This window comes from Equus asinus, chromosome 2 (assembly GCF_041296235.1).
Source record: "Equus asinus isolate D_3611 breed Donkey chromosome 2, EquAss-T2T_v2, whole genome shotgun sequence".
NCBI classification, from domain to species: Eukaryota; Metazoa; Chordata; class Mammalia; order Perissodactyla; family Equidae; genus Equus; species Equus asinus.
The window spans coordinates 37,409,055-37,433,386 of record NC_091791.1 but is presented as its reverse complement, the minus strand read 5'-3'; the positions used below and the strand labels follow the sequence as shown (position 1 = coordinate 37,433,386).

Here is a 24,332-nt window from a genome sequence, read left to right as displayed (position 1 = left end):
TTAACAAGAGGAGAGTGTGCAACATGGAGCGATTAAGCAACCTTCTCAAAATAGCCCAGAGTAAGTTGCAGGCAGAACTAGTATTCAAACCAGCCCTTTCTGGCTCCAATACCAGTACTTGCCCACATCACAGGAGCTGCCTTCTGGGGCCGGGACTAGAAGGAGGCAAGTGAATTGAGTGAGTGCACCCTCTTGCCTAGGGTGCATAATAAAAGGGAACCCAACAAACTCAGTAATCAAGATCAATAATTTTTTTTTGCTGAGGGAGATTAGCCCTGAGCTAACATCTGCGCCAATCTCCTTCTGCTTTATATGTGGGTTGCCACCACAGCATGGCTAACTAGTAGTGTAGGTCCACACCTGGGATCTGAACCTGCAAACCTGGGCCACCAAAGCGGAGCTTCCTGAACTTGACCACTAGGCCATGGGGCCAGTCCCAAGATACATAATATTTTAACGCAATATTTTAAAAAATCAAAGTTAATGCAAAACAATCTGTGATAAAATATTAGGTTTGTGTGTGTGTGTGTGTGTGTGTGTGTGTGTGTGTGTGTAAGACTGACCCTGAGCTAACATTTGTTGCCAATCCTCTTCCTTTTGCTTGAGGAAGATGGTTGCTGAGCTAACATCTGTGCTAGTCTTCCTCTATTTTATGTGGGATGCTGCCACAGCATGGCTTGATGAGTGGTGCTAGGACTGTGCCCAGATTCCAAGCCTGTGAACCCCAGGCTATCGAAGTGGAGTGCTCAGAACTTAACCACTACACCACCCAGCCGGGCTCCTAGAGATTTTGATCCTGTCTTCTCCCAACTGCAGGTTTGTCCTTCTAGCCTAACCTTTCAAATCTTTCTAGAAGCTCCAGATACAGAAGCCTGCTCTATTTCTCTGGCCACTTTGGTTGTCTTTCTCTGGATCTTTCCTAACTCCATGATCTTTCTTGGGTTATAACATGTAATACTCTACATATAGTACTTGTCGATTTTCACATGTTATCATATCTATGTGAAACTATGTATAGAACTGTAGAGTGCTAGCAGTGTGTCTTAGGGACTTCAGATTTAACCCAGCCCAACTCCTTCAATGTGCATGTCAGAGACAATGGGACTTAGCTAAAGTCAGCCTGGAAGTCAACAGGATCTGTCCATTTCCCTTCCACTGCAAGCAACTGGCCCCTGTCAGTCCGTATTCTGTTCCTGAGACAGAGTCCTGATGTAGCTCTTCTTAAAGAGTAAAGGAGCAGAGACAGCAGAAACCTACACTGCGTACTTGGGCCTACAGAGTTTGGCCAGTCCCTCTTTCATAGAGGTAAGTTCATCAGACTGCCAAAGGGCACACAGGAAGGACTTGCCAGTCCTCTTGTACAGAGAGCTGGAACTATGGTTCTAGCTACAGTTCTAGACAATGCTGTTTCATTCCCAATACCCTTTTCTGATGATACCCAAATTTTGCCGACCTTTTTGGAGAAAGTGTATATTGGTTCCTGTCTTTAGGGAGTGGTCTCCAGCTACTCTGAGCTTCCCTTCCTTGGCCAAGATGAATTTTGTCTAATGGTCAATGTTACTCAGAATGTGACTTCATGAACCCCGCCTGAAACTATGTGCAATTCGAATGTCTTGCCAATTATGTGAATTCAAGAATGTATAGAATTGGTAAAAGATAGTTTATATTTCCTAGAGGCTGGTCAAAGAGGAAAAAGTTCAGGAGATGTTCAGTATCTATAAGATTTTTGCATTTACCACTATTTTAAAAGGGGAGGGCAAAAGGTCAGCAAAAAGGTAAAAACCTTCTAACTGGGGGTTGCTTAAATGTCTAGTGGGCTCAGGCCTGTAATATAAATGAGTAAAGGCAATTGACAAGATGTGTAGGAGCAGTGAAGAACTCTAGAAAACATGCCTAATCTAAAGGGGGCGGCGGATATTCAGTGTCAGCCAATTGTTGTCATGTAGGAAGGTGGGTCCGATGTTGCTAGATCTGATTTTTCAAGATAACTCAGAAATCTGGATTTTTATATAAAATCATCTAATTGTTTTGGTTGCTATTGGGTTTTTTGGGGGGAAATTATCTAATTTTTAAATGCTGGCAACAAATCCAAATTGGAAAGAAGGAAAGGAGGGAAACAGGAGGAGAGGAAAAACGAAAGAGAACCACCTGCAGGCCAAACAGAACAGCGATGTGGCCCAGAGTTTGCCGGTTTGTGACTCTTGCCTTATGCAGACTTCTTCCTTCCTTCCTGTCTTTCCCCAACAATTCAAGACGTATTCAGGGACTTCCTCAAGGTAGACTTGGAACTAGATCAAACACAGTCAGAATTTCCATTGCCCTGACAGTTCTGTAAATCTATCCATACAGTTTTTATTGAGCTCCTAACATTTGCAAAGTCTATCATCACATCTTGTTTAAAATGAAATATGTTAACAATTACATGAAACAGAGATACAACTTCCAGAATGGTCCAAATGACTCTGACATATATACTTAACACTTTAGCTGTTTTAAGAAATATGATCAAAAATAAAGAGAATTGTTTTTAAAACCTACTGGAGCACTCAAGTTTTACAATTCACTTCTGAATTTAGAAGGTTAATAGGGAAGTTTCAGAACATCAGGCATCACTCTGTTGAAAAGTAGGGCTTTTTTTTTGAGGAAGATTAGCCCTGAGGTAACTACTGCCAGTCCTCCTCTTTTTTGCTGAGGAAGACTGGCCCTGAGCTAACATCCGTGCCCATCTTCCTCTACTTTATATGTGGGACGCCTACCACAGCATGGGTGCCATGTCCCCACCCGGGATCCAGACCAGTGAACCCCAGGCCATCGTGGAACGTGGGCACTTAACTGCTGCGCCACCAGGCTGGGCCCGAAAAGTAGTGCTTCTAAAAGACTTCAAAGGCAACCATCCTGAAAATCTTTCATTGGAGTCAGTTTTGACTCTAAATGGTCTATACCTATAGAGGTCATCTATGACACCAAGCAGCATCCAAGTTCATACTAATTCTGAAAGAAAAAAAAAAGTTGGTAATCTTGTCAACTGATTAGATAAGAAGACACTGAACAATTCAACCTGGCTCAGGTTATCAACCGCTCATTATTACCTTTTAATATAAATGTTAAACAGTATACATGTATCCTACTTTCCACATGAGATTCACATCACTTCAATCACTGTTTTCCTCTTATGTTTTTCAACCTGTGTCCATCTCTCTCCCCAGCCTACGATTTTTGCACATTTAAGGTATGCCTACTTCTGTTTCCACTATTTCTTCTGCTGTTAATCAGAGTCGAGACTCTTCAAAATTTTTAACTTCTTTGCTGTCTCAGAGATTCTTCATACCCCTTACACTCTCAACCCAAGCCACCCCCAGCCCCGCCCCATTCTAGAACCTGGACTCTCCTCCACTCTCTATCCCGTATCTCTTGGCCTAAATAACGCCCTTAGCTACCTCCTCCCCGACCCCCGCCCGGATGTCCCTCCCCGGGCCGGCAGCCTCAGCCATTCCAGAAACTGACAAAGAAATTGCAGACGGAGCGCCACTCCTCAGCGCAGTAGGTCTCTGTGAGCTTCGCGTTCTCATCCAGTCCGTCAGGGTCGGGCCCGGTCCCCAGTGGTCGCTCCTCGTCGGGGTCCGAGGCCGCCTTCCTCTTGCCGTCTTTGGTCTTCTTCTCAGAGGGCTTCTCTTTGGGCGGAGCGCTCGCGGGAGGCCGGGCCCCTGCGGGAGGGCCTGGCGCGGGCTCCTGGGGTCGACCCTGGCTCCCGGCTCCGGGCTTGAGATCCCGGGGGAAGCTCCCCGCAGTGGGGCCGGCGGGTGGGGACGGGTAGGGCACCAGGCGCAGCTCGGCGCCGCGGCCCTTCTTGCCGTTGCACAGGCGGGCGGTGAGCGGCGCGGGGTCGTGGCAGGGCCGCCGCATCCTGCGCAGCCGGCTGAGCACCTGCTTCCAGAAGCGCCCGCGGCGCGCGGCGTAGGCGGCGCAGCGCTCCGGCTCCCCGCGGTAGGCGCACTGCAGGCGCCTCCCGGCCGGGCCCTGGCAGCGCAGAGCCAGCTCGCTGCCCGCCGCGGGCCTCGGGCCGGGCAGCAGGAGCTGCCAGCTGCACGCGTGACGCTCGGGACTGACGAAGCGGCCAGAGGAGGGGCCTGCGGGACCCAGGGCCAGCTCTGCTGCGCTGCCAGCGCGCCCCTTGTCCCTTCGGACGGCTGAGAGGACACAGCCGCCCAGCAGCAGCAGCAGCGAGAGCGACGCTCGCAGCCTCAGAGCGCTCATGGCCCGCGATGTCTGCGCTCAGGTCGGCTCTTCAGGGACCCGTGGGCGCTTCAGTGACGGCAGGGCCAAGAGAGGGACATCCCTTGGACCTGCGGACAGAGGCAGAGACGGCGTCCGACTGAGCCAGGCGCAGCCCTTCGTCCGAGCACATGCACCTGCGAATCCCCCTCCCCAGACTTTGTGGACACTGGTTTCCAGCAGGCAGCAACAGCCTGCGAGGGCCCCCTCTGAAAAGCTTTCCTGGGAGAAAGCCGCTTACTGTCTAAATAATCGTTTTGAAACTATTGGTGCTTTGAGGTTTTCTTCTCCGTGCCAATACGGTAGCAAAGCGATGCCTGATAATTACCACCTCCGCTCCTTCCTCCACCCTCTCCCTTCTCCACCCTCCCATAAACTTTCTTCAAAATCATTTCAGATTATCCTTCGGAAATATGCACTTTGAACTTACCGAGTTCAGGGAGAGGCAGCGAAGCCTTATTAGGGCGGAGGGAATGACTGCACGAAGGATTAGTCCGTTTCAGCCGGCTCCCAGTGAATGAACGTGTTATCAATGGGACAGAAAGGGCCTCTCCCACATGCCCCTCCCAGATTTCTCTCGCAGTGGGAGATTTCTCACCCCTACGCCACACACGCATCCAAATGTACGATGGAAATGGCAATGTAACATGAAATACAGATCTTGTATTTTGCTTCCAATGTTTAAAATAATCACGTGAATTTTAACAAATCATTCTTTTCTTTCCTTTTACAAATTTAATTATCCAAAAAGAAGTTAAACAAAGATCTAAGTTTTAAGAGAAACGAAATGAAACAAAACAGTTGTCAATATTCTAAACCAGGCACTATTTACCCTCTCTTTTTCATATCAGTCTGAGTTCTATATCTTCACCCATCATTGCTTGATAGTCTTTCTCATCCTAACTTATCCTAATAAAAATATTACTACTAATAAAAATGTAATATCCTAGTTTATTAACATACCATGCTGTCCAGTAGTTCACCCAGGGGTGGGCATTTGGGCTTTTGATTATTTTTAGGTATTATAAATCAATTATAAAATTCTTACAAAAATTAGAAGTTTAAAAAATTTGAATTATAGTTGCAAGGTAATATTACCAATTTGAATAATTAATCTTTAAGAATTAATGTTCTTGAATCTTGAAAATTTTATATTTAAACAAAGCTTTTTTTTATACTACAGGATATTCTATCATCTTTTAAAAAAATGTTCTCAGTAATTTTTTTTTTTTTTTAAAGATTTTATTTTTTTCCTTTTTCTCCCCAAAGCCCCCCGGTACATAGTTGTATATTCTTTGTTGTGGGTGCTTCTAGTTGTGGCACGCGGGACGCCGCCTCAGCGTGGTCCGATGAGCAGTGCCATGTCCGCGCCCAGGACTCGAACCAACGAAACACTGGACCGCCTGCAGCGGAGCGCGCGAACCCAACCACTCGGCCACGGGGCCAGCCCCTCAGTAATGTTTTTTTATTTCAAGAGTTTATACCTCTGACTATAACTGTTTTATACAAGTATTTTCCTAAAATATTCCCCAAGATGTCAGCAAGTCTCATAATATTTCCTAATGTCTTCTTTCAGACAGTATTTTCTATTACTGAACTCTGATTGGTATTTGAACAGTTATAATTTGACTACTACTATAACAACCAAAATATTTTAGAATTAGGAAAATGTACTTAAATATGTTTTCACACATATTAAATATATAGTAGTGTATATTAACCTAAGAAAGGAAGTTTTTACCCCTCTGGTGAAATCAGAGAGATTAAATGACTTACCCAAGATCACACATGATTTAGTGATAAAGCCACAAGCCGCTTGACTTTCAGTGATCAATGATCTTTACATTTCAGCTTTTTATTTCACAAGTATCACTTTCACAGTTAGTTGTGTCTTAGTTACACCAATTCAATTTATACTGAAAAACAATTAGTATCTATGAAGTTAAGAAATATTAACATGTGTCATAAACAAGAGTAGCTTATTAATACATTTCACAGATGGAAGCCTTTTCTTTCAGAAAACCATATTTGTATTAGCAAAGTGCTGATGAGTAGTTGCAGGCTTTTGTCTGTTGTTCTGGCCTTTACTTACTGTTATCAGCTACTGAACGAAATTGGAACAGTTTTTCAGCTAAAGAGTGACATCTTGTGACATTTTGCACTAATTACAATGAAAAGGTTTATTATCTGAAAAGTCACAATTATGAAGAGACCGTGCTGTCGGAAACATTATCCCCAGAAGAAAAATAAGGGCACACAGATGTGCTATGCCATGTCAGAAAGGGGTACCTTTTTACCAGAAGTTACTTTTTGTAAATTGTAGTAAATTATACGTAACATAAAATTTACCATTTTAACCATTTTTAGGTGTACAGTTCAGTGGCATTGAGTACATTCATAGTGTTATGCAACAAACACCACCATGGATCTCCAGAACGTTTTTTGTCTTCCAAAATTGAAATTCTATTCCCATTAAACAATAACTCACTCCTCCCTTCCTCCACCCTCTGGCAATCATCACTCTACTTTCTGTCTCAACGAATTTGACTACTTTAGGTGACTTGTGTAAGTGGAATTATAGAGTAGTTTTCCTTTTGTGACTAGCTTATTTCACTTAACATAATGTCTTCAAGGTTCATCCATGTTGCGGCATGTTTCAGAATTTCTTTCCTTTCTAAGGCTGAATAATGTTCCCGTGTATATATATATACCACATTTTATTTATCTATTTATCTGTCGATGGACACTTGGGTTGCTTCCACCTTTTGGCTATTGTGAACCCTGCTGCTATGAACATGGGTGTACAAATAACTGTTCAAGTTCCTGCTTTCAATTCTTTTGGGTATATACCAGAGGTGGAATTGCTGGGTCATATAGTAATTCTATTTTTAACTTTTTGAGGGAACTCCATACTGTTTTCCATAGTGGCTGCACCATTTTACATTTCCACCAACGGTGCACAAGTGTTCCAATTTCTCCACATCCTTGACAATACTTGTTATTTTCTGATTTGTTTGTTTGTTTGCTTGGTTGTTTTTGTTTTTATAATAGCACCCTAATGGGGATGTGAAGTCTATCTCATTGTGGTTTTGATTTGCATTTCTCTAATGATCAGTGATATTGCACATCTTTTCATGTGCTTATTGGCCGTTTGTAGATCTTCTTTGTAGAAATGTCTATTCAAGTCCTCTGTCCAATTTTTAATGTTTGTTTTTTGTTGTTGTTGGGCTACAGGAGTTCTTTACATATTCTGGATATTAAATTGTTATCAGATTTATGATTTGCAAATATTTCCTCCCATTCTGTGGGTTGCCTTTTCACTCTGTTGATAGTATCTCTTGAAGCCCAAAAGTTTTGCATTTTGATATAATCCAAAGGGAGACACTTTTTAAAAATATCATGATGTAAGATGTGTAAGAAAACATGAAACATATACCCTAATATTGATTTTTTTCCTGCTTTTTCTCCCCAAGTTCCCTCAGTATAGAGTTATATATTTTAGTTGTGGCATGTGGGACACCACCTCAGTGCGGCCTGACGAGCGGTGCCATGTCCGTGCCCAGGATCCGAACCAGCAAAACCCAGGGCCAACGAAGTGGAGGGTGCGAACTTAACCACTCGGCCACGGGGCCAGCCCCCAATATTGATTTCTTAAAAAATAATCTTGTTTGCATCAGTGATACAACAGGCCTGTTTGGATTCATACCATATACCACCTAATAGTTTAGAATGGGGCGACATTTCTCGATAGTTTCAATGATTGACTGCTTAGTCCTGCGCTCTGAATTCTGCAAGGGAAAAATCTTACCATAAGGAACAGAGTCTATGGGGCACCTCCTTCCCTTCTTATCCTAGAGGAGGTTAGCTGCAGCACCTGATCCAACAAGTTCTACAGTGAGTGGGGTGGAGTAGAGGCCTCCTGCCTGTTGTTTTCTTAAGACTACATAATTCTTCCTGCATGTAAAATCAGCTTTGTACAGTTTAATATTCAATTTTTTTGTTTCATGTGTATTAGCCTAATATCCCAAATTAAATCATAAGCTTTTTTAGACAAGAATAAGTTTTTTTATTTCTTTTGTACCTAAGACAGTGCTCAAGGAGAAAAGTTGATTACCTGAACTCTCATACATTGCTGGTAGGAGCATAAAATGGTACAATCATTTTAGAAAACTGTTTGACATTTCCTTATAAAGTTAAATACACATCTACTCTATGATCCAGCCATTCTACTCCTAGGTATTTAGCCAAAGTAAATGAAAACATATGACCACAAAAAGATGGGTACAAGAATGTTCATAGCACCTTACTCATCATAATAGCCCCAAAGTGGAAATGACCCAATTATCCACCAGCAAATGAATGGATAAACAAATTGTGATACAATCTGTTTATTACTCAGCAATAAAAAGGAATGAATTACTGCAACATGCAACAAAGTGAATTCATCTCAAAACCATAATGTAGAGCAAATGAAACCAGACACAAAAGAGCGCATATTGTATGACTGCATCTATATGAAGTTATAAAAAAGCTAATTGACAGTGAAAGAAAATCAGAAAAGGACTGCCTCAGGGAGATGAATGGGGGTTTGTATTGACAAGGAAGGGATATGAAGGAAGTTTCTCCAGGTTATGACAAGTATCTTGGCAGAGGTTTGGGTTACACTTAAGATTTGTGTATTTCACTGTATGTAACTTTTACCTAAAAAAGAAGCCAAACCTGTAAACAATTATTAAGCCCAACTTAATCACATCCATGCTGAATAGTTTAGGGGTGAAGTTCTGATGTTTGCAATTTATTCTTAAATATATAAAAAAATAATATAGATACGAATAGACAGAAATGAGTAGTAGACAGTTATGTGATAAAGCTAATACAGTAAAATATTAATTGTAGAAGCCAGGTGGTAGGTATACGGGTGTTCACTGCATAATTTTTTTCAATGACAGTATTTTTGAAAAATTTCATAATAAATGTTGGAAAAACTAGAAAACAACAAAAATATAATTTAAAAATTATATCCCTACCATTAAGAATTAACATATATTAATATCTTGCCATATTTGTGTTCCACAATTTTTTAAGAAAAAAAAGTCACATAACTCTTCTATTTCCATTACCCCTCTCAAATCCCATTTTCCTCCCCACTCCACTCCCACCCAAGGGTAATCAGCTTTTTTATTCTAAGTTTGGGGTATATTCTTTCAATCCACTTGCAATAATTGTATACTTGTTTATGCACATACAGGTAAAACGCATGTCAAGTATAGTCACTGCAGCTTTATTCAGAATAAGGAAAAATTTGAAAAACCTAAATAGCAATACAGTAGAGAAATTCAGTAGAGAAATGAATAAACTATGGATTTTTTATACAATGGAATAGCTCTTGAAAACACAGTTAACTAATTCATTAATTAAAAACAAGCTTATATGATACTGTTTATTGTTTATGGAACACCCATGTAGCAAAATGATAAAAACATGGACAGGAAGTAAAACACAAACTTCATAATAACAGTTATTACTGGGAAGGTAGGGAGGGGAATGGGATTAGAGAGGAGTAAAAGACCTCAATTTTATCTTTAAGTTTTTGAAAATTTATCTGAAGCAAATATGGTAAAATTTTAATAGTTGTTAAACGTGGGTGGTAAGTATATGGATGGATTTTATTCTCTATATTTTTATGTATGTTGGAAAGAATTCATAATTTTAAAAATACAAATAGTATTGCTTTGTGAGTATAGTTTTTACAATTCATAGAAATTGTATGATATTGTAAATATTGTTCTGCATCTTGCATTTTTTACTGAATTTATGGTTTTGAGCTTTGTTCATATTGGCATATGTAGATCTAGTTAATGTTGGGCTGTTGATAGCCCATTGTATGACTATATTACATTTGATTTATCTATCACCCTACTGATGGACATTTAGGTCATTTCCAGGTCTTCTCGATGATAATGAATGCTGCAGTGAACACCCTTGTAGAGATCTTTTTGTGTACAAGAGTGTTTCCCTAGACCTGTCACCTTTAAATTGGAGTATATGTATCCAGGAGGACACCCAAAAACTTCTTGAGAAGTGTTTAGGCCTGTATAGATTTTTTACAAATTTAATTTCAAGATCCACAACCTCTACGTGTGTGCTTTCCTCCATGTGTTTATCTCAACTACAGGCCTGGGTATAGACCAATGTTTGGGGTACTATGCTGGTTCTCCTTTTCCACCTCCTTTCACAATTGCTCATTTCTCACTTGACTACACAAAGGCGTAGTTCTCATCCATATCAAATCTCACTTGAGATTTTATACATAAAATTTAATATTTATGCATTTTATATTTTTATTTTTTAAATAAAATAATCCATGTTAATCCATCTAAAATTTATTTTTGTTTAGCATTAGTTAACATTATAACTGTAGATCTAATAATTTTGATGTAAAAGTCTAAATAATTTAACTGATAATCTATACTTTTATATGCATATCAAAGTCCCTTTGATCATAGCAGAAGGACAAAGTTAGTTGATATATCATTCCACTATCTTCCTAGAATCTCCTGCAGCTATAGTAGTCACGTGACACAGTTCTGGCCAATGAGGTGTAAGTCTGCTAAGAATTACTGGGAAGATTTTTGCTTTCTCGAGACAAACACTATGTCTTACTCCTTCTTTTTCCTGGACGTATGATAACTGCAGGTGACGCAGCCATCATTTCAGCTTTCCCAGGAGAGCTGGTCTCAGGAGAAGCTGACTCCATTCTCATCTCCTGAGTGGTCTAAGGATAATTCCATCTCCACTGCCCATAGTTGGTTTAATTATGAGCGTGCGACCCAATTATGCACACTTTGTGAAGTTTGCTCTCAGCTTCTGGGAAAGTTCTTCTCTGCTCTTAAAAGATTCACAGAAAGCCAGTCTTCCTCTCCCTTCCCTTGGATGTTTTGCTTTTGCACCATACAAGTTTTACAGCTCAGTGGGTTCAAGTTTATCTACTTTTTTCTTCAACGGTATTTTTTTGTGCATTAAGGAAATTCTTTCCTACCCTGAAGTCAAAATATTCTTCAGTGGAGTCTCCTAGTAGTTTTAGAGTTCTGTTTTTCATTTTTAGACCTTTAACCCATCTGAGATTTATTTGGGGATATAGTAAGAAGTAGGGAATTTATTTTTTCCTCTACATGGAAAGCCAATTAACCAACATTCTTTGTTCAATAGTTCTTTTGCCACTGATTTTTTTTTTCCCTAGGAATGATTCGCCCTGAGCTAACATCTGTTGCCAATCTTTTTTTTTCCTCCTCAAAGCCCCAGTACATAGTTGTATATTCTAGTTCTAAGTCCTTCTAGTTTTTCTATTTGAGCTGCTGCCATAGCATGGCTACTGACAGACGAGTGGTGTGGTTCTGTGACTAGGAACTGAACCCCTGCCACCAAAGTGGTGAAAGTGCTGAACTTTAACCACTAGGCCATCAGGGCAGACTCGCCACTGATTTGTTTTTTTTATTGGCCCTGAGCTAACATCTGTTGCCAATCTTTTTTTTTTCCTTCTTCTCCTCAAAGCACCCCAGTATGTAGTTGTATATTCCAGTTGTAGGTTCTTCTGGCTCTGGTATGTGGGACGCCACCTCAGCATGGCTTGATGAGTGGTGCTAGGTCCGCACCCAGGATCTGAACTGGTGAAACCACTCAGCCATGGGGCTGGCCCCGCCACTGATTTTTGAAGGTACCTTTCTGGTGGTAAAAAAATAATAGCTAATATTTATTTAGCACTTATTAGCACTTACATGTATCATGTATCAACTCATTTAATCCTTAAAAACACTTTTCCAAAGTACAGGTCCATGATCTGTTATTTACAATTCTGAAATTGAAAAAGGTCTGAAAACCATAGTTAAAAAAAATTCATTTGGCAGCAAAACCTGACCTGAACTGGCATGCAGCTATTTATAGTCTTTTATTTATTCCTCTTAGTATGGCTATTCATACATTTTGCTGCAGAACCATAAATGTCCTTGATTATAGGGTGCTGCCCTAGAAGCTGCTGGCGTGTGACATAATACAAGGTATGTCTATTGGATTACTTATCAAAATCTAAAGAATTCTAAATTCAGAAAACCATCTGGCAGGGTCAGGCTGGTGGTGCAGCGGTTAAGTGCGTACGTTCCGCTTCGGCGGCCCAGGGTCTGCCAGTTCGGATCCCGGGTATGGGCTTGGCACCACTTGGCACGCCATGCTGTGGTAGGCATCCCACACAGAAAGTAGAGGAAGATGGGCATGCATGTTAGCTCAGGGCCAGTCTTCCTCAGCAAAAAGAGGAGGATTGGCTGCAGATGTTAGCTGAGGGCTAAATCTTCCTCAAAAAAAAGAAAAGAAAAGAAAACCATCTGGCAGGGGTTTCAGATAAGGGTTGTGGACCAATATATTATTATCCCCATTTCATAGCTGACGAAATTGAGACATAGAAGTTAAGTCACTTGCTCAAGGTTGAAAAGTTAACAAAAAGTATAATCAACGTAGTTAACAATGTTTTTGAGCGCTTATTGTGGCAGTCTCATGGTTAAATGCATTATATTCATTATCTCATCGAATCCTCACAATTCTAAGAGGTACCATTATTATTGCCATTTCCCAGATGAAGGAACTGAAGTTTAGAAAGGTTATACAATTCCCTTGAACACACAGCTTTTAAGTGTGGTGAGGAAGGATTTAAAAACAACTCACTCTAACATCAATATATTTGATTGTTACACTTATCCCTTAGAATCCTATTAATACCAGTCCTTTCCTCTTCTAAATGTCATTTAGAACTGTATATCTAATTACCTCTTGGATATTAAAGAATACGATTTTTAAAATGTGTATCAGATCATTTTATTCATGTGTTTAAAACCCTATGACTTTCCACCACATCTAGAGTAAAATCCCAATTCCTTACAATGGCCCTTCTCTCTCCCAGCTCATCTCCCAACACAGCAGACTTTGCTTAGACTTTTTCATTAGGTGTAGCCTTACCTGATCTTCACACAGCTGGCTCCTTTTGTCACTCAGGCCTCAGCTTGAGCGCCTCCTTGGTTTTTCCTAATTACCTAGTCTACAGTCTCTAATCACCCTCTTTATTCCATCATTCTGTTTTATATAGCATATAAACATGATATTTTCTTGTTTATCTTTTTACTCTTTTTCCTTCCACTAAAATGTAAGTTCAGCCAGAGTGGGCACCTTCTGTTTTGGTTTCTTTTGAAGCCTAAATCTCTATTACAGAGTTTAGCATATGGTAGGTACTTAATTTTGGCTGAATAAATGAATGTAGTACACTATCAGTAAATAGAACCTGCTTGTTAGTTTCAGTGATGGGAGATAAATTGAGCAGGCAGGTGGCGGGAGGCAGTGAAATGTGAAGAAGCTTGGACATCAGCTTAATCAGATTTTGTCTAAGGGTATAAACACTGTCTAGCAGAGTGACACAGATCAGGTACCAAATAAATATTTGTTGAATGAACGACAGTATACACCATTACTAGCTTGGATCTTAGGCGAATTACTTGAACTTTCTGAGCTTGGTTTTCTCACCTGTAAGTGAAGATTAAAACCTACTTTACAGGGCCGGCCTGGTGGCGCAGCAGTTAAGTCCCCACATTGGGCTTCTCGGTGGCCCAGAGTTCACTGGTTCAGATCCCGGGTCCGGACATGGCACCACTTAGCAAAAAGCCATGCTGTGGTAGGCATCCCACGTATAAAGTAGAGGAAGATGGACATGGATGTTAGCTCAGGGCCAGTCTTCCTCAGCAAAAAGAGGAGGAGTGGCAGTAGTTAGCTCAGGGCTAATCTCTCCTCGAAAAAAAAAAAATTACTTTACAGGGTTGGCCTACAAATTATATGAGATAATGCATGCCAAATGCCTACCACATGGCACGTAGTTTCTTTCCTCTTACATTTATATACTACTCTATGGTTTACAAAGCTCTTGTAAGTTCTTCTAGATACATGACCTCATTTTATAATGGAAAAACAGACTCAAAGGTTGAGACATAGCCTCTTCAGGTAATGAGAAGCCAATAGGCAAGCTGTTTTAAAAGCAGAAGAGTGACGCGATAAAAGCAGTGTGTTTTGAAGATTAATCTCTTGGTAGCCTATAAGATGGGCTCGACTGAACAAGCTGAAGAAATACGACTTTGACTACTGCCATAAAAATCACGTTTAAGGTGATGAGGGCCTGCATGAGGTGACAGAAAAATGTTTAAAAGCCTAACGAATTAAGCGAGTGAATAGGCAGATAAGACTGAAAAAAAAATAAGATGGGAGTTTCCATATCTAGTTGAGAAAATGATGGTACTAACAACATAAACAATTAAGAAATCAAACTTAGCAAAAATGGTTGGCAGAAGACCTTCCCTCCAATATCCATGCAGAACTGCTGGCAAATAGGGCAAACGTTTGAGCCGTGTCCTAAGGGCCACTGCAGATCTTTCTTGTTTTCACCCTTCCCATGGTATCGCCACCTGGACTAGAGCATCCCAGTCCTTGGGATCAAGTTTTCTCTGGAAGCAGTCTGATGAAGATCGGAGCGGTGATGAATTAGAAACCAAGTTTTCGAACCTCCAGAACCTTGGCTAAATCGCCTTTTTTCCTTCTCTGGGAAAGAAAGGGACTTTTATTTCTCCTCCCCGCCTCATTTTGAGACTAACGACCCTCTCCAAAGCAGCACAAAAAGACTTTTTTCCCCCCGCGCGCGCCGCCAAGCCGAAGACGCTCTCACTCTTTTGCCTTACCGGCCGAGAGGAGCTCTTGGCGGTGAGCTGACGTCACTTCCGGCGCGCTGACGCTAAGTCCGGCGTGCCGACGCCTGCGTCAGCAAAGAGCGGAGCTGGGGGCACCGGGTTTGAAGTCGTGCGGGTCGGAGGACTCCCGCCGTCGCCGCTGCCTCAGACCCCTGCTCCCCAGCCGCGGCGGGGACGAGCTCGGGCAGGCGGCGGGGCAGATGCCCGAGGGCCCGCGCCGGGTCGCCCCGCTCGCCCCGGCCGCTCCCTTGTGCTCCGCGGCCTGGGCCTGCGCCGCTCTGCTCTCTGGAAACTAGCGCCTCAGCGGCGCGGCGCGTAGCTCGCGGGGAGCCCCGAACCGCCGGTGCCCGGCCATGGCGGTTTCCAGGTGGGTCTCGCTCCTGACAAGCGGATGGGAGGGCGGCCCCGGCGAGGCGCGGTCTCCTCTTGGTGCCCCGACTCGCTCCCAAAAAGGAGCGGTTCCCATTGTCACTGCGCCCGGGCGCCTTCTTCCCCGGACTTCAGAGTTCGCCCCTCGGTCTGTGGGGCTTTGGGCTCGGGTTACTCCCAGGAAATCGGTTCAAAAATATCTTTTTCGTGCTGAATAGATCTCTTGCCACGTTAGAGCTGGTGTTTCTCTTTCCTAACCGTGTTTCTCTTGTCTGGTTTCTCTTCCCTCTTTCAGTTCTAGAAGAGCCTCTTATCTTGCTTAGTATTTTAAGGCTGATCCCTAACCTCCATCTCACGGGAAAACTTGGTAGTAACTGTCGAAGTTGGGGAGATTTGAATTGCTCTTATCTAAGTGACCTTCTGATTATGTTGAAGTTTTTTATTTATGGCTTTAGGGATGTGTTCTTTCCTGAGGACTTTTTCCTTACCTTATGGTATAATTCTTCCTTTTGTTTAGCAGTAAACATTCAGGCGTCAGCATTGTAACCTTTGGCAAATTAATTGTATTAGCACCATCTTCTTTAAGGCGTGAAAGGTATATCACGAATCTTAAATTATTTTAAAATGTTGCTCGTCAACAGGAAAATCTAGGAAGACCAGCAAGACGTGTGTTTAGATAGCTATAGGAGGCGAGTGCTCCTTTCCTCCAATATGATGGAATGGTGGGAAAACTTTTTGTCGGTAGTTTGATTTTAGTGGACATGTGTACATGGAAGTAGGGGCTCGTTTCTCTGATAGCAATCAGAAAGATTCACCGAGTTCATTAGTTGATGAAGTAAGTTTTTATGAGAACGGGGTTCTTCTACCACATAGACTGAAGGGAAAAAATGATAGTTCAGAAAACAAATAGTTTTCATTCATCTTTCATAATTAATTCAACACATTCCTTGACCACAATACGTGCCCATGCTTTCTCTGTTTTGCAAGCGAAAGGATAACCCATCCCTCTCAGACTCCCTGGATAACTGATGAAATAGCGTGTGGGAGAAACCCATGGGAGTTAGGGCAATGGGGTTGCTACGTACCTGAAGTGTAGGGCATCTAATTGTTATTTCATAGATTAGTTAAATCCATTCAATGTGAGGGAATTCTTATTTTCTCATATATGAAACTGCCTTGAGAATGCCAGTTGTATTTTCAAATTTTGCAAATATAGAAAGGTGTATCTTCTGATTTGTTACCTCCTACATAAATACACTGATACATAAACTTAATATGAGATTTATCATGTGATACAATGTTTAAGGGAATGAGTAGATCTTGAAATTCTTTTCTTAGAGCAGACTATGTATGTTTTCACAGTGTTGGATATAATTTTATAGAGACAAAATGAAAGTGTTTAGCAAGATCCTCATCTCTTTGGCCAATGCTAGTCTATTTACAGAAGTTTAGGGCAGCTACATTTCTGAATGAATGAGCTTCGAAAGCTATGGCCTTTTGTTCTTGACCTTGGATTTCAAAGGGTAGTGCTCTTTTTTCTGTAGATTCTTTCTTATTCACTTTGGCAAAATTCTACTAAATTCTCCTTAGGAAAAAAAAAAAGCCTTTCGTAGTCTTATGAAAGAGCTGCTTCTGTGCTTATTTTGGTAATATAATAGATTCAAGGAAAACACATTTGAGACATCTGTGTTTTTGGGATACTGTCCTTGCCTTTTTCTTTTGCAGATTCACTTTGAATAGCACACCTTAATTTCAAACTGGCCTTCTTCAGGCACTAAGCACATTTCTTTACTAACTAAATTTTCTTTCTCTCCTGTTGCTGTATGTTTGTGGAATACAGACTGATTTTAATATTATTTTGTACAGAATAGGTAGAAGATGGTTCAGAAGATAAAAATAATATTTGCCAGAATCAAATCTGAAATATATTTTGCACTGTTTATGTCAATGTGCATAACTGAAAAGGAGCTATGTAATATTTTTTGTTGCTATGCCCTTGGATCGATCCTGATCCCTAGTGATCCTGTGTACAGCAGAGTGGAACCCTACCTGGCCTTTTTGTGCCATCCTCTCATCTTCTGGGGCTATATCGACAGTGCTCTGCTGCTATTCACAGGGTTTTAATGGCCAATTTTTTCGGAAGTGAGTGGCTAGATCCTTCTTCCTAGTCTGTCTTAGTTTGAAAACTTCACTGACACCTGTCCACCATGGGTGACCCTGTTAGTATCTGAAATAAGTGGTTGCATAGCTTTTGGCATCACAGCAACATGCAGCCACCACAGTATGACAACCGACGTTTGCGTGGTGTGGTTCCCTGACCTGGAAACTGAGGGCTAAGGTGGTGAGAACTCCGAATCTTAACCTCTAGACCACGGTGTAATATTTTTAAGACCTTGTAAATATTTCCAACAGAAGGGAAGTAGTAAGTTGGTACCATCATTCCCTCAGTTGCCAGGTTCAGAAGTCTGAAAATAATGTTTGACTTCTCCCTCCCTGCTTTCCCCCCATCTAGCCAGTCACCAAATCCAATCCTGTTGGTTCTACTTTTCTAATGTTTCTCTGGCCAGTCTTTTTTCTTTCCATACCAGTTACCTCAATCCTTCTCCATACCAGCATCATCTCTAATCCAAGACGCCTGCAACAGCAGCCACTTGCTCTTCCTGCCTCCCATGGGACCTCTTTCTAATTTATTCTTTGGCTATATTATTTGCTAATATGTGACTTTTAATGTGGTCATTTTTCTGTCTAAAACCCTTTAATTGTTTTCTGTTATCTTAGGATAAAGTCCAGATTCCTTACCAAACCGTATTCTTACTGGATTCTTTGTGATCTGGTTCTTGCTTCACCTTTTTACCTTCCTCTTGTGTCAAGTTCTCTGCATCTTTCTCTCTTTCCTTCTCTCTCCTCCTTTCCCCCTCTCTCCTTCATTCTGAATCTGAATCTGTGTTCTCACCTCCGAATCTTTACTTCTGGAACATTTCTTTCCTGCTCCCTCCCCTCCCCGACCCCCAAGTCTGGCAAATTCCAACCTTAGGTTTTGAGTCTAAGCTTATGGGTCGCTTTGTTTGGGAAGCCTTCTCTGATTTTTCCTTCATCTGAGCTATTTGCACCAATGTGTGCTTCTATCAGTAATAATACTTATCATACCTGTGATTGTTTACTTGTTCTCTCCCCTGCTGGGGATTTACATAAGTTCTGTGGGAGGAGGGAATATATTTGATCTTTCTATCCCCAGCAGAGTGCTTGTCTCCTAGTAGGTGTTCAATACATTTTCTTTAATGAATAAGTGAGTGGTTTTGTTTGTTTTAATGCCTGTTATGATTTTGCTCTAACTTATGTATCGTAGAATATTTCTGGTGTTTTTCAGAGAGTGCTTCTGAGTTCAGCTACAGTTTTTCCTCAGGAAGAAAAACTCACTATAGCTTTGAATATTGGCCAGAATTATAATTTTAAAAACATAAATATTACCAGGACCATTTTTAAAAGTTTATAGTATAGTACAATTCTCTGTTAGTGTGGCCTTTTATAATGCAAATTGGATGTAATGAAACCCAACATTTTGTGTGATCAGATTTTTTAGATCCTGCTTATAGTTTTAGAAAGGCCTAGTTTTACTGTACTTTGAATTGTAAGACTGTGGCAAATTATGAAATGGCATGGTCAACTCTTGGTCTGTGGGTGAGTTAAATCTTGCAAAAGCAAACAAACAAACTTTGCGACTCTCCAAAATTGCAAATACAATTATACCATTTGAAGTTCTCCATAAAATGTAGTGAAATATTACCGAAAAATGTATGAGTACATTAGACCCTTAATAAAAGAGACAGTATATAAATGTAGGAGTAGAGAACAATGTTGCCCTTAAGATGTGAATGCTGGAAAGTAAGCTAAGCTCACTCACTAGCTACTTGTTCCCGTAAAACCAACCTCAGCAAAAAGACAAATTTGTATATATTACAGCTTACAGTGTTGCTTGCAAACAATTAAAATCTTAGTTGTTAAATCTTTGAAGACTGCTGTTTGGCTTGGTGAGCCTTTCTTCCGGTATCATCTGTCACCTGACTGGGGTTGGGCCACCAACAGTAAAGGCAACCTTAGAGGGATTGTTAAAACTAATGCTCGTTACAGAAGATGGGGAATCTGTGGCACTGTTGGGTTCCATGGCTTAATAGAGTTTTTTTAAAATTTTTTATTGAGTTCATAATAGTTAACATCAATGTGAGGTTTCACTTGTACATTATTTCTTGACTGCCACCACATAAGTGCTCCGCTTCACCCCCTATGCCCCCCCACCCTACCCCTCTTCCCCTGGTAACCACTGAACTGTTTTCTTTGTCTGTGTACTTATTTATATTCCACATATGAGTGAAATCATCTCGTGTTTGTCTTTCTCATGCTGGCTTATTTCGCTTAGCATAATTCCCTCTAGGTCTTTCCATGTTATTGCAAATGGGATGAATTTGTCTTTTTTTTCTGGTTGAGTAGTATTCCATTGTATATATATACCACATCTTCTTTATCCAATCATTGGTCAGTGGGCACTTGGGTTGCTTCCATGTCTTGGCTATTGTGAATAGTGCTGCAATGAACATAGGAGTGCATCTGTTACTTTGGATTGTTGATTTCAAATTGTTTGGGTAGATACCCAGTAGTGGGATAGCTGGGTCATATGGTAGTTCTATTTTTAGTTTTCTGAGGAATCTCCATACTGTTTTCCATAGTGACTGCACCAGTTTGCATTCCCATCAGCAGTGTATGAGGGTTCCCTTCTTAATAGAGATTTTTAAAAAAATCTATTTTTGATACGTTTGCCTGTTTATGCCACAAAATTGATTGAGTTGACTGTTGTACATTGACTAGCTAGTATGATTATAGTTTTTCCTTGATCATATAGAGAAAATTTAAAAATATAATTTAGAGAATTTTTCCTCAGTGATCTAAGCTATAAAGGTCATGTCTAAAATGTCTAGATGGCAGTTATGATTTGACTTCTGTAGAAGCCACACCTTAGATCTGTGACATACATCTTTGCATTTGAGATGGTCCAATGCTCAGAAAAGATTCAGGAAAAAAAACTGGAAGACACCCTCTTATAGAAGAAACAAATCGTTAAGTCTGAGCAGGACTTTTCTCTGTTTTGTTAATTCTCTCTCTACACTGCTGATACTTCAGAGAAACATTGTTTCAACAGGTCTATTCTGCCAAATAAAAGGAAGTTTGTTGATGTGGGGGAAGTTCCAGTGGATCCTATTAACAGGAAAAATGCTAAAATGATCTTAATTATTTATAGGACAGCACAGATTTCTCATGTTTGCTGGGACTGTTCCTTCATTATTGCTAATTTCAATCCATTATAGGATTGACAGAGGGACTATTGTAAATTATATCAAATATTTCATACTTAAAAAGATTTAGTGACAAAAAAGCCAGGAAAGGTAGAGGAGGCATTATAGAAGTTTTTCCATTTCAATCCCTGTGGTAAATGCTTTCCTGTTTCTTTGGATTATACTTCAAAGTACTTGTATAAAGGGGTTTGTTTTGTTTTGTGTTTTAAAAAATTGTGGTAAGGGGGGGCTGGCCCTGTTGCCGAGTGGTTAAGTTCGCGCGTTCCGCTACAGGCAGCCCAGTGTTTCGTTGGTTTGAATCCTGGGCACGGACATGGCACTGCTCATCAAACCACACTGAGGCAGCGTCCCACATGCCACAACTAGAAGGACCCACAACGAAGAATAGACAACAATGCACCGGGGGGCTTTGGGGAGAAAAAGGAAAAAATAAAATCTTTAAAACAAAACAAAACAAATTGTAAGGGGCCTGCCTGGTGGCATAGTGGTTAGGTTTGCATGCTTTGCTTTGGTGGCCCAGGGTTTGCAGGTTCGGATCCTGTGCACGGACCTACACACCATTCATCAAGCCGTGCTGTGGTGGCATCTCATATGCAAAATAGAGGAAGATTGGCATAGATGTTGGCTCAGTGACAATCTTCCTCAAGCAAAAAGAGGAAGATTGGCAATAGATGTTAGCTCAGGGCCAATCTTCCTCACCAAAAAAAAAAAAAAAAAAAGAAAGAAAAAAAAATTGTGAAAATATACGTAACATAAAATTCACCATTTTAAAGTATGCAATTTTTTTGTATAAAGTTTTAAAACCACAGATATTTCTGCTAAAGAACCTAGATTTTATGTTTAAGACAAAGTCATACAGAGGCATAGGTTGTTGGATCAAGGGTAGAACTTATAAAAAAAGGTCCTGAAGGAAATAACACAACTTCATTGTACTTTTTCAGCATTCATTTAATGCGTATTTATGGAATGCTTTGTCTGTTTTAGGTGCTAGAGACACACAGAGAACAAAAATGAAGTCCCCATTCTCATGGAGTTTATGTTCTAGGGTGGGAGTGGGGAAATGTAATTTATCTAGCATGCATCTGGCCTTGCACCTGGCTTTGGTGTAGTTTCACATCTTTATATTGATTCTTAGTGTTCTATGTGGTATGTTAAATTAATCTACTTTCTTGTTTAAAGAACGCAACATTAACATAGTTTCATATTACCCACGATGTGAACTAGAAGGTATACATTTTAAAACACCAGCCTAGAGAATTTCTTGAAAGTTGTTTCTTTTGACCATAACTTTTTTGCTTAATGATAATGTGTGGGACTTGGTATAGTGTTCATATCAGAAATTTATTTTCTTTCCTTATGCTGTAAATAACACAGAAAAGTAAAAATTCAAATAGTTTCTGTTTTAAATTTTACTGCACTTTTGCTGGGTATAAAAAATGCATAACAAAATGGACAAACTTGACTGATCATTCTCTTTTAGTTTACAAAGCCATCCTTGTGAGGCACTCTGTCAGTTGACCTTTCACAGTTTTTTAGAGTTTAGAGAGATTAAATTTATTCTGAGAATATTGAGATTGGAAGTAGATTGAATAAGTTATATCTTACACGATCATGCACTGCATACAGTGTTTCAGTAAATGACAGACCACATATACAATGGTGGTCCTGTGAGATTAGTACCATATAGCCTAGGTGTGTAGTAGGCTATACCGTCTAGATTTGTGTGAGTACACTTATGATGTTTGCACAATGATGAAATCGCCTAACAATGAATTTCTCAGAACATATCCCTGTCGTTAAGCAATACATGACTGTACCTCCCCCCTTTTTTTTGGTGACGAAAATTGTCCCTGAGCTGATTAACATCTGTTGCCAATTTTCTTCTTTTTGCTTGAGGAAGATTGTTCCTAAGCTAACATCTGTGCCAGTCTTCCTCTGTTTTTTGTATGTGGGATGCTACCACAGCATGGCTTGATGAGCAGTGTGTAGGTCCACGCCCAGGATCTGAACCTGCGAACCCTGGGCTGCCGATGCAGAGCACATGAACTTAACCAGTATGCCACCCAGCCAGCCTCTGACTGTACCTTTCTGTTTTTCATCCTCAAATGGCTTAGGAGTGGAAATGCAACATATACTTGTTTATTAACGATGAAGTACTAATCTAGGACACAGTAGAAAATGTATATGATTTCTTTCCGTTTCTTTTATATGTATCTTTATGAATTATCATAATGCAAACAACTGAAGAGAAGAGGGGTTAGATTGCAGCTGGCAGCATAACCTCTACAAATTTCCATGTACTCTTTCCTTTTTCTAGGCAGTCTTTAGAGTTGCCTGAAATCACAGGTTGGTAAACAAAACATGAATCATGTCTTGTATAGTCATCTCCCTGAATTAACATGCAAATTGAAAATGGGCCAAATTTCTTACCATCAGCAGATTCATAACCAGTGGATATTGTCAAATATAATTGCCTTATGTTTTATTTAAGTTATTCTCCTACAGTCTTTGGTATCCATTCAGCTTGACATCTGTTACCTCTTTCTCCTCCATCTGTCTATCCTTCAGAGAATGAAGAATGGCATTTTCTCTACTAGCTGTTCTGCAAGAGAAGATTTAGCCGAAAGAAGTATTGTGGTAAGTACTGTGTTCCCTCAATCAGCCCTCCTTTTAACTTTCTTTCTCTTCTGACCACCTAGCTTCCTTCAGACCTCTCCTTCACCAAGGGCCCTGTCCGCCCTCCAACATAATACTGACCCTGTCTCATGCCCTTTCCCCCTCCCCCACCAGTTCACTGCACCAGCCTTTTCCACTGTGGCCTGGCCCTGATGCTTACCCTGCTGGCCTCATAGCTGGCTACCCTGGGGTAACAGGTCAGACTGCCCTCTTGTCCGATCCTGGCCTGCTTATCCCTTTGTTCTTCCTTTTGTGTGGTGTCTAATCTGCTGTCCTGGAGAGAGGAATGGAGAACTCCAGAAGGGGTTTTGAGTCAAGAGGACCAGAGAAGCTATCTTATGTCCCCATTCCTCTATTCAGGGAGGCAAATTTGGCTACCACCAAAGTGGAAGATGTGAGAATAAACAGGCCTGGAATTGGATGAGAGCGTGAGCTGATCTGCTGCCCTCAAGGCAGTTGGCTGGTGGAGGAGCAGAGGTGACATGACATGGCATTGGGATAAAAGGCTTTGCAGAAAGGAGAGGCAAGAGGAACTGTGTGGCTGTGAGACAGGATCAGCATTAGGTTAGAGAGGGGTTGAAGGTCTTTGGGCAGGAGTATGGGTCTAATGAAGCTGGGTAGCAGGGGACTAAAGGAAAGTTTGGGAAGGGTGGAAATTATTGAAGGAATACAGTGCCTACTGCACAGTCTCTTTCAGCTTGCTGTTTGGAACAGGCACAACTGCCTTGATGTTCAGAATGCTGGAGTCCTGCTGTGCTGATCTTTTCACTTACTGAAACATTACCTCAGCATCACTTTTGCTATTTTTATAGCTTGTTTTTATGTAATATAGCTGTTACAGATTAAGGATGTTTCTCAAAGGAAGCAAAAACAATTGTAATGTAGCACACTCTTTCTTTGC

The 24,332-nt window shown here is 40.9% G+C and overlaps 2 protein-coding genes across 10 annotated transcripts in view; one reads left to right on the top strand and one right to left on the bottom strand.

The window, feature by feature from the left end:
• Positions 1 to 492: 492 nt before the first annotated feature.
• FGFBP3 (fibroblast growth factor binding protein 3) lies at positions 493 to 5,351 on the bottom strand. Of its 2 annotated transcripts, XM_070487143.1 has the most exons (3): positions 4,703 to 5,351; positions 3,505 to 4,343; positions 493 to 2,991 (listed from the first exon to the last, which is right to left on the bottom strand). In XM_070487143.1, the coding sequence occupies exons 2-3, from the start codon at positions 4,252 to 4,254 to the stop codon at positions 2,986 to 2,988; spliced, it is 756 nt and encodes a 251-aa protein (XP_070343244.1). In that variant the 5' UTR covers positions 4,255 to 4,343; positions 4,703 to 5,351; the 3' UTR covers positions 493 to 2,985. The 2 variants fall into 2 exon arrangements, with proteins under 2 accessions (XP_070343244.1, XP_014694913.2); XM_014839427.3 differs by having other exon boundaries at positions 540 to 4,343; positions 4,703 to 5,327.
• Positions 5,352 to 15,073: 9,722 nt separating this feature from the next.
• The window catches only part of BTAF1 (B-TFIID TATA-box binding protein associated factor 1), a 92,140-nt gene continuing 82,881 nt past the window's right edge, over positions 15,074 to 24,332 (top strand). For 3 of the 8 annotated variants that reach the window (XM_070487167.1, XM_044754167.2, XM_070487176.1), the window contains exons 1-2: positions 15,102 to 15,408; positions 23,324 to 23,392. Coding sequence is in view for 2 of the 8 variants with exons in the window: in XM_014839428.3 (XP_014694914.3) it covers positions 15,395 to 15,408 (14 nt within the window). In the remaining 6 variants the exon portion in view is untranslated. Of the gene's footprint in view, positions 15,409 to 23,323; positions 23,393 to 24,332 lie in introns of all 8 variants that reach the window. The other 5 variants (XM_014839428.3, XM_044754156.2, XM_044754173.2 and 2 more) reach the window with 4 other exon arrangements.